The sequence below is a fragment of the Vidua chalybeata genome, chromosome 1 (assembly GCF_026979565.1).
Source record: "Vidua chalybeata isolate OUT-0048 chromosome 1, bVidCha1 merged haplotype, whole genome shotgun sequence".
Classification (NCBI taxonomy): Eukaryota; Metazoa; Chordata; class Aves; order Passeriformes; family Viduidae; genus Vidua; species Vidua chalybeata.
In genome coordinates, this window is record NC_071530.1 from 45872730 (window position 1) to 45885996 (window position 13267).

Below are 13267 nucleotides of genomic sequence, written 5' to 3' on the forward strand. Positions count from 1 at the left end.
GGGCATTTGCTGGTAAATCGGTGCAGGAACATGTTTGGTTGTTCATGTTTCCACACAGGAAGTGCTACAACAGTGGAAAATAATCATCTAATGTTGTGTAATGGGCTGATGTGCTGGTTAATTTGTGCTAGCTGGCATTTTGTGAGCTGCTCTTCTCCTCACCTCTTACAGAGGCTACTTTAAAGCTTCATCTTGTTACAGAAGAGCTTCTTTCCCCCAAACCATTGTGGAACCTCCCAAGAGCACTTTTTGGTCAATATAGCACCCACCATTCTCAACTCTATAAGTAGCTGCTACAAATAATGGTTGCTGCTGTCTTCCAGAAGTGCCCAGTCACTGGTGACGGGGGTAAGGTCTTCCCAAATCCAGCTGTCAGCTTTCATGCAACAGTTGAAACTCGTTCCCTCTTCAGTCTCTTCCTTATAAAAGTCACTAGTGCTCCCAGGGGTATGCACATGGTGGATGATGCCACGAGCAGCCCGATCACTGCCAGGGCATAGCCTGGGTAATCCTTGGTCACCAGCTGCCCCTGCAAGGGAGAAAAGCAGTGTTGGATCTGTGGGGTCTGTCCCAGAGTCGGGCCAGGAACAAAGCTGTGTGTATGGATCTAAGCAGGACCTCTGAGAAGCATTTTCAGTCTATGGCAGTCCACAGCTGCCGTTGGTGGTGTGGTTCTCTGTCCAACCACACACACTGGAAACTGACAAGAACAGAGCTGCTGACAACAGGATTGCCAGGAATTTCTGCAAGCTTTTGTAAAGAGCAGATTTTGGCTTGGTTTGTGTTTCTTAATGAGGTGGCTGGGCCCTGACCTCTGTCAGTCTCTGTTCCTCTCCTGGAGCCTGTGGGCTCATGCTGACACCCAGTCAACAGGCAAGCCTGCCATGAGTCCTAAATTGGCCATGACATAAAAACAATTATGTGCTTTGTTCCTGCATGATGGAAACATTTCCACAAAATGTTACGAAACCAGTGATTAATTTTCAATTAGTAATTGCTCTGTGATAAATGCACAGTCCAGTATTCTTAAGAAAGTGTTTTGGCCATGAAGAAAAATATATATGGAAATTATGAAAACTATTCCAGCAGCAGCTCAGTTCTGTTAAAGTACCACTAATTTTGTTCAAAGTAAATACACTTTAATAAATACACTTTAAAAGTAGGGGGGTTTAAGTGTATTTTTAAATATGATATTTGGGTCTTCAACATGAATTAAATTTAATTCTATGAAGGGTTGATTAAGAATCATAGAGGGAAATTAGTTGATTTTACAGAATCATTGCGTCATCACTAAGTCAAGTTTTCCCTGGTTTTCCTTTCCACAAAATTAAGGGATGGCCCTGACTCCAGCTCCTCACTTCCACAAGGCCATTTTGTGGAACAGTGTAGTTAGGAAAGAAGCTTGTATCCTTGCAGGAACTAAGGAAGGTTTAAAACAGAAAGAAAGCCCAAACCCAAAACTCTTACCTGTGTGGCATCCCATGCTTGGTATTGCAATGTTCCTGTGAGGATATAGTCGGTGAGGTAAAAAATAAATAGGCTTATAATAAGCAGTGGACTAACAAAAGCCCACATAATTTTCCAATACCAGTTTGGCTTGCATCCAATCATGGTATAAAGATCTTTCTCAAATCTGTTCAAAAGAAAACCAAACATTTTTGTGAAGAAAACCAAATGTGTATTTTTGAGATTGGCTACAGATACTCGATGAATACCTTGTTCTGAGTTACTTCAAAAACCACCTACAGAATCAAGTATGTCAGATGAGAAAGGGGAGTACAGTTGACCACAAATGAGTGGAGAATTATTGTCTGAAAAGCTGGCTCACCAAAATCACAGTGAGGGCGAAATCAGACAGTGAGGCTTCCAAGAGAATCCCAAGTTGCAGAGAGGAGCTAGCAATAGGTACAGCAAGAAAATTCTGCCTGAATCATAAGCTCAGGCTGTTACTGGTGTCAGCTGACAGAGGGAAGGAATGATGCTGTAGTATTGTGGAGAAAACAGCTGGATTTGTGTAGCTGAGTATCCTCGGTGCTGTTACCTGACTGTCTTTAAGGAAGTGCTGACAGTGGGAATGGTACCTAAAATCTCACAGGAGACCTGGATCTGACTCGAAGGCTTTGAACTCATCAGGGAGGAAATACCACGTATGTGCCTGGACACCCTCTGTGCTGGCAGACTAACAAAGCAAATGCTGAAGCCTTTCCTTTCAGCTATTTTCAAATGCCTTTGCTGTTCAAAACTTCTGATTCCAGAGCTTCCTTTTACCCACAAGGATTGCCTTGGGAGACAAACAATGTGCGAGGTGACCACCTTTGAAACCAGACTTACTGGCACTCTTGTGCTCGTACTGAATTCCTGTCATGGGAGGAGCAGAGTTTTGGCAGAAGTTGCTCCTGAGACCAAAGACAAGAGCAGGGAGCTGTGTGTACAGCTTCTTAGTACTGCCCTGCCAGCAGAGAGAGTGTCAGCCCAGCCTGGCCCCTCATGGCCCTGAGACAAGGCCCTGGAAGGGCTCTTCAGGGCAGGGGAGACCCCCATCCCCTTGCTGATCCTATAGCACAGGAGAAACATTTATCCCAAGGCAGTATTTTTATTCCTGGCCCATGGCCGCTCCCCAGGCTGTCTCACTATGAAAGAAGCAGGGCTCCAGGTTTTACCTCCTTATCCCATAGATGTAACACACAGCAATGGTTTCCACCAGCACGATGAGCAGCAGCGAGAGGGTGGCTGCGTAGTCGTTGAAGATGTCAAACCAGTAATTTCCAGCCTCCATGGTGAAGATCAGGCCAATTATACAATTCATAAAACACACAACACCTGCGTGGATAAAACAGGGATCCTGCCATTACACCTGGAAGTTTGTGTAGGGAAAATGTCACACTTCTTGTGACTAACAAGCTGGTGGGATTTCTGCTGAGCAGCTCTCTCTGAGGAGAAGGATTTTCTTTTCCCCTGTGGAAAAGACCTGCCCCTTTGCATGTGTTACTGTCATTAAACTGCTGCTCCTTAGACCTGCACAGTCACAGCACATCACCCCTGACATGGTCAAGACAACAAGTCTGAGATACAGCCTTGTCACACGTGCATGCAGCATCTGCTGTTGCCACTGGGCATGCAGCTAAAACAAGTTTTAAGGTAAGACAACTGATTTCCATGCCCAGAGAGGAGCACATATTTCTTTTGACCGATGACTGAGGTGGTTCATGGTTGGGATACTGGCGACGTGACTGAACAGCTACTCGCTGCAGCTATGCTGCCATTTGTACCCTCCCTTTGAGTTTCACCAGTCAGGAGAGACAAGTCTTAAGGAGCTTGGATGTGTTGGGAAGCCTGGAAATAAACAGCCACAATTGCCCTGGAGCTCCCAAAGGAAAGGGCTGCACAGGATGGCAGGATTTCACAAGGGCAGGCAAACCCTTCTGGCAACATATTTGCTATTCCCTGCTTCACCTGAGGTCAGAGAGTGGAGTAGCACTTCACTCAACAGCAGTGGACACCACAGCTTCTGCACACACACACACACACACACACACACACACACTCGTTGCTCACTGTGTGGCCTGTGCTGCAGCCTGGCAGGTGCTTACCTGAGATGACCTCCTTGGGAAAGCGGGAGGCAATGACCCTGCTGTCGGTCAGTGGCGTGAGGATGGCAGCCGTGTTCCCCAGCATGCTGCCAATGCCCAGCATCAGCAGCATAAAGAAGTAGAGCACAGAGTACAGCTGGGGCACCTCCATGTTTTTGATCGCTTCCGAATAGACTATAAATGCCAGTCCTGTCCCCTGGACAGCCTGATGGAGATAACAGGACAAAACTGAGTTACAGGCAGCTCTTCAGCGCGATAAAGGACATAAAACAAAAGAGAGTGACTCTGTGTCATGACAATGTACAGCTGAGGTGTGGCTTTGCACAGCAAAGGCAGGTGAGGTCTTCACTGGTTTATCCCAACTGCATGGACACTGGATGCCAATGACCCAAGTGAGCCCCTGCCCCATCCTGAGGGGTAGAAATGATCCCCAGCCCTGGCCAGGCAGGTCCTGAGCTCACATGGGGTGCCTGGGCTCAGTGGGAGCAAAGGAGACACCACAACATGGCAACTCACCGTGTCTAGCTCAGCTTCCAAGCTGCAGTTTTTAATCTGTGGCACTAATTGGGCATATTCCTGTGGGTAGGTGGCCATGAGGTAATCTTTCATCTCACTGAGATTGTCTGCTGTTAAAGAGCCTTCCTCCAGGTCAAAAGCATTCAGCAGCAGCAGGATCACCCTGGGAAGAATTTCAGGAATTTAATGGCTTTCAGGACCTCATCCCTTTTTTCCATCGGCTCCACGGGAATGCTTTGCTGGTCCCAGGGCTTCAGTGTCCCTGGGTGAGAGCAGCACTTCCAGTCGGGACACTGGCAACCTTGTGCTCATTTGTGCCTTGGAAGGGAGCAGCTCCTGCGCCCACACTGCTGCTCCCAGGCAGGTACCTTGGGTGCTGGCCAGTGCTGGCTGGTGTCTCTTCCCCTTTGCCCCACGGTCTCACGTCCACACCCCACCATCTTTAAAATCTTTTGTCAACAAGCAAGGACTAGCAGTTTGGTTTCCTTTCTGATCAACAGATGGATTGAAAGCTCTAAAAATATGAGTAAATATGTAACTGCCGTGGGCCCTGTGCCAGGGACTGCACGCAAGCTTGCAGCTATAGGACACAATCCTGCAGGCTGCTGGGCACTTGCAGAGCATCACAGCCAAGGAGGATGAGCTCCTGGAACTTAAGGGCTTAACCTTAAAAAGAGGGGATCTGAGCATCACTGCATTTATTAATCAGCTCCCCCACATTCCCTGGAGCATGGACCAGGACGAGAACACAAGGGAAAGTGCCTCTGTGACTTGCCCAGGCAAATTCATCCTCTTGACCAGGTCTGTGTCTGGAAGCAGCACCCAGGTGTCAAAAGGCAAAGCGCTCTGACCTTTCATCTCAGGCTTCATCGCTTTGAATAGCTCCTTTAGCTTTATTAGAGCAGTATCAGCTCTGGTCTTGGGGCAGTGCTGGCAGTGCTGCATGCTGTTATTAATTTACCTCCCCCCTCACCTGCCCCAGAACAGCGTGCAGCGGAAAACCAGTGAAACACTCTTACTTGTTGATACAGCTCTCATAGTTAAAGGTTGCCTTGAAGCCGTAGATGGAGAAAGTGACGATGCTGGCAAATATGGAGGTGGTGCTGTTGATGAGGGACACGATGATGGCGTGTCTCTGGCAGTTGTTGCTGGGTTCGTTGTAGCTGGCAAAGGCAATGAGGCTGCCGAAGCCAAGGCCCAGTGAGAAGAAGATCTGTGTGGCAGCGCTGATCCAGGTCTTGGGGTTTGACAACTGCTCCAGCTGCAAAAGCCAGACGAGAGAGCAAAAGACCATGAAGTTCCACTAAGTGCCCAGCACTGCCCCTTCCAGCCTGCAGGGATGGGGCCCTTTGTGCATTCATTACAGGTCAGGGGTGTTCCTGGGCAGGGTTACTGCTCTGACTGAAAGCAACAGGTTATGCTAACAAGAAGGTCTTTTTCTGCAGGAAAAAGCAAGCAGCTTATGGGCACCATGGCAATCTCCAGCCATTCCCAGCTGAGGTTTCCAGCTGCCAGACCTATGTTACTGCAGCAAAAATTCAGTATAAAAAAAGGAGGACCAAGACCTTTTAAAAACTTACATGCCCAATAACCAATAACATTTCCTGAAATTTTCAATACAGTTTTTCTCTACCTTTGGTGTGAACATGTAGACGAGCCCATTCACAGCTCCATGAAGTGTTAATCCTCTGATGAGGTATATGATGAGAACACAGTATGGCAAAGAGGCTGTTACATAGACGACCTGGGGGGAAAGAGGGAAAGACCTTGGTCTAAAGAATACATAAGACAAAGCTAATCTGCTATGTCAGACTCACTTTACATAAATAATTTCCATTAATATGTTTGTTATCCTGTATTAATTTTTAAAGAAATATTATCAGATAAATCTAGCTTTAGATTTACATTTTAGGGAAACAAGTTTTTAAGGATACTGAAGACCTGTGCTACTGTTCCAAGCATCTTCTCTTAGATTGGAAATCAAACAAAAATCTAAAATATTTGCAGCATTCGCAAACTCAGTTCTACATCATTTAGTGGCATAACAGTTCACAACCATCTATCAAAAACTCATTAGGCAAAGGTGATCATCACATGATCATCATCATGTTTGCTCTACAAGGAAGGCAAGCAGAGCTCATAAAAGGTAAAAATCAAACATGCATTTAATCAAATTGAATAAAAATTTAATTGAATCAGTTGCAGCAAGTTTAAGAGGTTATTCCTAGTTTATAGTCTCTTGGCTTTCTGTATTTGGTTAAGACGATTTGGGGATTACTTGCTTGCTGCTTAGTGCAGGCTCAGCCAGGACATTGGGGTTTTTCTCCCCACTTCCTCAAAACTTCTGCTGTGAATAAAAAGCAAGCAAAAAATGTCCAGTAGATGCCTTGTTTTTCTTGCAAAGACCAAGGAATAGACGTCTCCTGACATGGCTCTGCTGGGGCAGATGGCTTTCCTCGTGGCCAGCAGCCTGACAACTGGCCATGAGAGAGAGCTGGCTGTGTTTAAAGGACTTCCCTGGATTATTTTTTCAGTATCACTCAGCGTTTTGATTGATCTTGCTTCAGCTGCAACTTGACAGGGCAGCAGAGGCAGCAGAGCTCGGTGCTCCGCGGGGGATACTGTGACCCCAAGGAACAGCAGCCATTCCTCACTGCCTGCCAGCGCTCGTTTCCCCTCCCCACGTCCCCTCCGGGCTCGGCAGGGCTGTGCCTGCTCTCACCTTGCCGGTGGAGGCGGTGCCGCGGAGGATGCAGAGGTAAACCACGAGCCAGGCCAGCGTCAGGCACAGCGCCTGCTCCCACTGCACGCTGCCGCTGGCCTCCAGCGACGGGGAGATGTTCAGGGTCTGCCGGTACCAGAAGTACTGCGTGGACGATGTCTTCTCACACTCCTCCTCGTAGCCCGTGCGGTTGCTGTTGAGGGGGCAGGTGGCCCATGGCAGGGGGTCCTGGGAGGAAGGAGCATGGAGTGAGTGCGGGCTGTCGGCATGGCAGGGAGAGCCGAGGTGCTAGTGGGGAACAGGGAGGATGATGGCAAGGGCTGCTTTCTGCCCGGGCTTGCTTCTCTCTGCATGGTGCTGCCGGGGCTGGGGATGACCCTCTCCCCTGGGGATGATCTCTTTTGACAATCTCCCTTGGCAATGACCCTCTCCCCAAGGACTGATGCTTTCTCATCCTCTCCCCTGGGGATGACCCTTTCTGAACCCCCTACTCAAGGACAGATCAGCTCTCATCCCTCAGGATGACCAGACTGATTCTCTCCTCAAGGACTGAGCCTCTTTAACCCTCTCCCCTGAGGATGACATTCTCCAAGCCTCTACCGTGGGGCCAGACCTCTCCCCTGCCACCAGACAGGCCCATCCCAGGATGCAGGACACCCTGCCACCAAGGCACACATGACCAAGGCGTCACAAGCCTGGCCTTGACCTGAATTGCATGGTGAGGAGAAGACAATGGCCAATGTCTCTGGGAGGACCATGGAGGAGGACATCACTGCCTCACTTTTCCCTCCAGCAAAGCCCTGGGTTTCTGAAGCTTTTGACACCCTTCCACCTCCCCATTCCCAGTTGACAATGGTGCCATGCAACATCCAGCACCAATGAAACCCAGCTCTGTGACCTTCCGCAGCCACAGTGGGGCCAAGCTGGGCTGCTGGGAGCCGACACACCTGGAAGGAGTGGAAGAGGTACCAGAAGGCCCAGGCATTTATCACATTGTAGTACATGGAGAGGAAGAAGGAGACGACAACACTGGCAACTCCTATGGGTATGGAGGGAGACACTTGGTCAGCAGAAAACCCCAAAATGCCCAGGGCTCCACAACATCTGTGGGGTGTGGGAGTAGCACCGCCATGGCTGACACAGGAGAGGCTTTGTCCCTGCACAGCCATGTGCACAGGGCATGTCCCTGTCACAGTAGTCACTGCCTCCTCCTCCCACCAGGACTATCCTGACCTAGATTTGATACTCTAGGTCATGGGGCCTAGAATATTCAGTGTATAATTTAAAAATAAAAAAGTTTGCTTATGCAAATTAATGATAGTTTGGCTTTTCAGGGTAATTTAATAACATAAAAATGTAGCTAAGAGTGGACATTGGTAAATGGTAGACTGGAACAGTAGGAAATTAAGGCACCATTTTATCACTGATGTTGAGCTTATTGGGAAGGTGCTCTTGGGGCCAAAGCCCAGTGAAGGTAGCCCCAAGGGCTGGGTTTAGCACTGGCCTTCACAACATGATTTTGGCAGTATGGGTGAGGGCAGGGGGTTTCACACCTCTGCATCCAGACCCAACACAGGAAGCTGGGGTCTGGCCCCAGTGCTCAACAAGGGACAGGATAAATGCATGCCATGAGGTGTCTGGCTTTGCTCAGACTGGTGAAACCCAGTAAAACCTGAGCTCCCACCTGGGTCTTTTTTGAAAGACAAAGCTCTCCAATCTAAAATCACCCACATTCCCTGCATGCTGGAAAATAAAGATGGAAATTGAGAACATACCAACACCGCAAAGGTAGGGACTTATTATTTTCCAGGCGCCGATGCTGCCCTGCCGCATACGCTGCCCCACGGCCAGCTCCAAGTACAGCAGCGGCATGCCCTCGGCAATCAGCATGATAAGGTATGGGATCAAAAAGCCGCCTGTGAGAACAAACCCAACAGTCAGCTTTCAGCAGATCAGCAGCAAGATAAACACCACTTTGCCCTATTTGTGTTCAAGTCATGCTGTCAGTGTCCCAGAGGCTGGCTGGGTCTGGGTTCTGGTCCTGTCCAGGTACCTTGAGTACTGAGGGCACAGCCCAATCCTGAAGGACATCTCACAGAGGTTTCAGGCAGTGTCCCAGAGGCTGGTGGGCACTGACTGCCTGGCCGCAGGGAATTTTCCGCAGGGACTTGGCAGGGCTGGGATTTCTGCTGTTAAACTGTGTTGGTCAGCACTGCTGTGTGGCAGTGCTTCCCAGATGCATCTGAGCGGTTTGAGCAATGCTGGGGGTTGAGGCTGTTAAAGGATAACCAACCACCTGCCAGACCTTGTAACTGATAATGAGACAAAGAGGAAGAGGGAGAGATTTACTTCAGTGTGGAGTGCTCTGCTGCACAGCCAAAGTGCTCAAAGAAAAGGTAACAGCAATGTCTATGTCAAACAGAAAGTTTTGAGTTACATATTGAAGTCTGGCCTTGCTTAAAAACAGAAAACAAACAACCAAAAAAACAAACTTAAAAGCTCCTAAATCCCCATGCTGAGCCCACAAGCACCAGCAAATGAATGAAGGCTTTTCCCCCAGGGCCCCACCTATGGGAGCAGACCCTGGGACACAGGCATTGAGTCTCCTGCATGGGGCTGCTCATCCCTGCTTCTCTGCACATGGAAAGCCACAGAGATGCTGCTGTGGAAGAGAAACAGCAAAAATGGGAAGGTTGACAGCAAGGAAAGGAAAAGGACCTTCCTGCCTGGCAACCAGAACGTACTTTGGCTTAAATTTCTGCTGGAAAAAAATAAAATCCTTGTATTTGACCTAGGGCTCACTTCAGAAAGAGCTGCTGACTGAGTCAAAAGCTGGATTTTTGTGAAGGCTTCCCTGCTTCCCTTTTTACAGCAAGCCAAAATATTTACGTAAATATCTCTTATTTAGGATTTAATCTGTGGCATTAACATTCCTTGCAATGGGCTCTGCACAGCACTGTAGAGGAATAAACTCCATGCAATGACTGAGGCAAAGATCTGGAAATAAACACAGAGCAATAATCCGGTTTATTCTGGGAATTAATTTCCCACCTCCCAGCTCTCTTGTTATTAACAACCCCTTTGTTAGTCTGTTAGATAACTTCCTATGCTGCAAGGGAGCTGTTGAAGGTTTAAGAGCTCCCGCAGCCGCTCCATGCTGGTGGGGTGCAAACTGCTCCAGCAGCCACTGAGGGAGTTCTGCCATGTACCACAGGGGAATCAGCATTAGGCCCTTGCAAAGGTTTTCCACCCTCCCAGCAGCGCTGCCACATGTTTGGCATTGACTGTGCCAACTGGCAAGGAGGAGAAATGCCTTCAGGCTTGTTCTTCACCCCAGTGTCCCCCTGCAGCTCGGGGTGCCAGCGCTAAGACCCTGCCCCTTGCTCTGCATCCTGTTTGCACACAGATCTTGCTCCTAGTGCTACTCTTCCCAAAGAGGAGAACCAAAACAGCTCACACAAGTGACTGGGCAGCCGATAAACTAGCTCCTTGTCAGCTGTGAATCAGCTCTACTCAACTCCCCGCTCATTAACACCGGTCATGCCAGCTGTCTGCAAAAACCAGCCCACAGGCCAGATTCCTGTAGTTGGCAAAACGTGCGGAGTGTGCCCTGGCTCTGCTCAAGGCACTGGGCTTGGCCAGTGGCATCCTTGCCCCTGCTCAGGCTCCTGCCTGGTGCTCAGGGGCTTCCTCGCCCAGGGCTGAGTGATGCTGAGCATCAGCCCTGCTGCAGATCCAGCCTAGCCTCGTTTGAGCCTGGCCCAGCCTGCTTAGGGACAGAGGAACTGCACCTATGAGGTTTGAATCTGCCCTGCTCTGCTCAGGTCATGCTCTCTGCAGGACAGCAAGGAGAAGGAGGAGAAGGAGACAAACTGCTGATGAACATAATGACAGGTTACAAAGTCTGCAAATACTCAGGTTGCAAATACTCAGCATCATCCATGGTAAGGGCCCTACTGCCCTGCTGGGCAGGACAGGGACTGACTCTGTGCTTTACTACAAGGAAGATGCCAAAAAAGCTGGCATCCTCCCTAATCCCAGTGCCTGGGATATCCAGCTTTTAAGTTCCTGAAATGATGTTCTGTATGCGTGGGTTTTGTGAACCCCTGGGAAGCCACAGAATCCTCATTAAGAGGGCAGTGAATAAAACAATCAAGAAAAGCAAAACCTACTGTCAGGACTTTTAATTTCACTGAAGAAAGAGCTGCCTTTCCCCACACAAATATAAGTGGTGAAGAGAAAAATAATGGAAAATATAATGAAAAATAATGGAAAAACATTCTTATAAAACATGTTTTTTAGAAAATTATTGGGTGTATCATAGAATAGTTTGAGCTGGAAGGTACCTTTTAAAGGTCGTCTAGTCCAATGCCCCTGCAATGAACAGGGAAGCTTAAATAAGCTTCTATTCAGGTTAACCAAATGTTCCAGTATTAGTTACATTTTAGAGCATTTTCACCACCTTTCAGAGAATTTTCACCACAATACAGATGACTGGCTAAAAGAATGACACAAAGCCCCCAGAATGTCCGAGTTTTGCTGTCCTTCAGGATGTCTGCCGTGATGGGCTGCTAGCGAACTGATCACATGCAGTTTGACTGTGTACAGAAACACATTTTAAGCTTTGTGTTAGAGTTCAGTGTCAGATATGAACACTTTACCCTTAAAGCATATGGAGGGGAATATATGCAAAATTACAGCACATCTATAATTTCTGCTATCTGAATTGTCTAAGAAAGATTCAGCCACTGCAGCATCTATCTTCTACTGACACTTCACCCACAATATCACCTGGATTTTTCTGACCTGATCCCACAGGATAGCTCTGATGCAGTCTCAGAGCTGAGATGGCTTTTCAAACAGCAGCATGAACCAACTCCTACCACCACAAGTGCATTCAGAAGTAAGCTAGAAGCCAACAAAACAAGCATAAAAACAGCAAAAAGTTGTTTAACATCTCAGTGTTTCTTTCTGAAAGGAAGAAAAGGCAGAAGGAGACCAGAAGCAGGTGAGGCAGATGCTTATCATGTCCCTTAATGCAAGACTGAGACGGGTCCCAAATTATGACAACAGATGAAATATGAGAAGCAGTAAAAAACTTGGTTGTCTTATAGAGAGCCTGTTTCTAAAGATTCTTCAGAAAAATGGTAGCTGTATACTAGAAGAGATTATTAATACTGGTCTTTAATTAGTCAAATTAACTGACTTTTGATTTCTAAGAAAGAACAGCTGTGGCTCATATATGCCACAAACATCATCCTCCTTCACTTTGGACCCAGGAGGAGAATAAACTTTCAAAGAGGGTTTTGGGGGTCTTTTTGGTTGGTTTATTTGTTTTTGGAGGACAAATCAATTTATTTCTTATTTCCGAAGGTTCCTGGAAGGCTTTAGCTATGGAACTCCTGTTGATTAAGGCATTTCAGCCAACTTTAAGGCAGATTTGCAGCCAAGTTATCATCTCCTAAAGTAAGGCTTTGTATAAAAGACAAGATATTAATGACAGGTACTTGAAATAATACAGCTGATCTTTAAATTAAATGAGTGTAATCATCTCCCCTTCTCAATATTTTCCAAGTCCCCAGAGGTGAACAAACATACAAGGACATGAACCAGTTTCTGACACCTTCAGAGTGATTCAATGGGGCAAAAATATAATAAATGAAGACTATGTGGATCTACATCTCTCACTCTACCTCAGTTTTTTTAGAAAACATGGGCCCTCCCACTGTTTCATTGCACTTACAGGAACAAATGCCACTATACTGGGGCAGCTGTCAGGTAAAAGCCTAATGCTAAAGAATATATAAAATAAAGCCACAATAAAAGACATTGTACAACAACAGAAAGCCAGACCTCTCTGCCCTGGACCTTTCTGGGTGGACAGAGCATGAACATGGACAACATACTTTTGCACTTAAAGCTTGCCCCACTCCTCCTCGAGGGAAGCAAGAAAATGTAAACCACACTTACCTCCTCCGTACATCTGACATAAGTATGGAAACCTCCACACATTTCCCAGCCCCACAGCATAGGAAATGCAGGCAAAAACAAACTGCAGGGGATTGTCCCATAAGGGTCGGGATTTCTCCATTGCTTTCTTGCAGGCAGAGGTTTCAGCACAGCCTCCTGCCTTCTCTCCCTCAGGTACTCTGCCAACCGTGCCTCACACTCCACGCCAGTCCGGCTCGGAGGGGAGGGAAAGGCGGAGGAGCTATGCTTGCCAATTCCTATCAAGCTTTTTAATTACTAATCTTATTAACAGGCACATACTGAAATAGGAATGCTGGTAAATAGATTATAGACACACAGAGAACTATAAAATTGGTACTTTTGGGTGAATAGCTGCTTGGGTTTTGACTGGCATTTCTGGGAAGGATGTGAGCTGAGGGATTTTTATCAACTCACATGCCAACTTGAAGCTGTGAGGAAATAACATCGG

At 47.5% G+C, this 13267-nt stretch overlaps 1 protein-coding gene across 1 annotated transcript; it reads right to left on the reverse strand.

Annotated features, from left to right (window-relative positions):
* Nucleotides 1-276: 276 nt before the first annotated feature.
* On the reverse strand, nt 277-12939 carry SLC6A20 (solute carrier family 6 member 20). The gene is made up of 11 exons (XM_053938384.1): nt 12799-12939; nt 8604-8744; nt 7776-7867; nt 6829-7056; nt 5740-5850; nt 5126-5367; nt 4107-4269; nt 3591-3795; nt 2661-2820; nt 1468-1633; nt 277-529 (listed from the first exon to the last, which is right to left on the reverse strand). The coding sequence occupies exons 1-11, from the start codon at nt 12917-12919 to the stop codon at nt 380-382; spliced, it is 1779 nt and encodes a 592-aa protein (XP_053794359.1). The 5' UTR covers nt 12920-12939; the 3' UTR covers nt 277-379.
* Nucleotides 12940-13267: the final 328 nt, after the last annotated feature.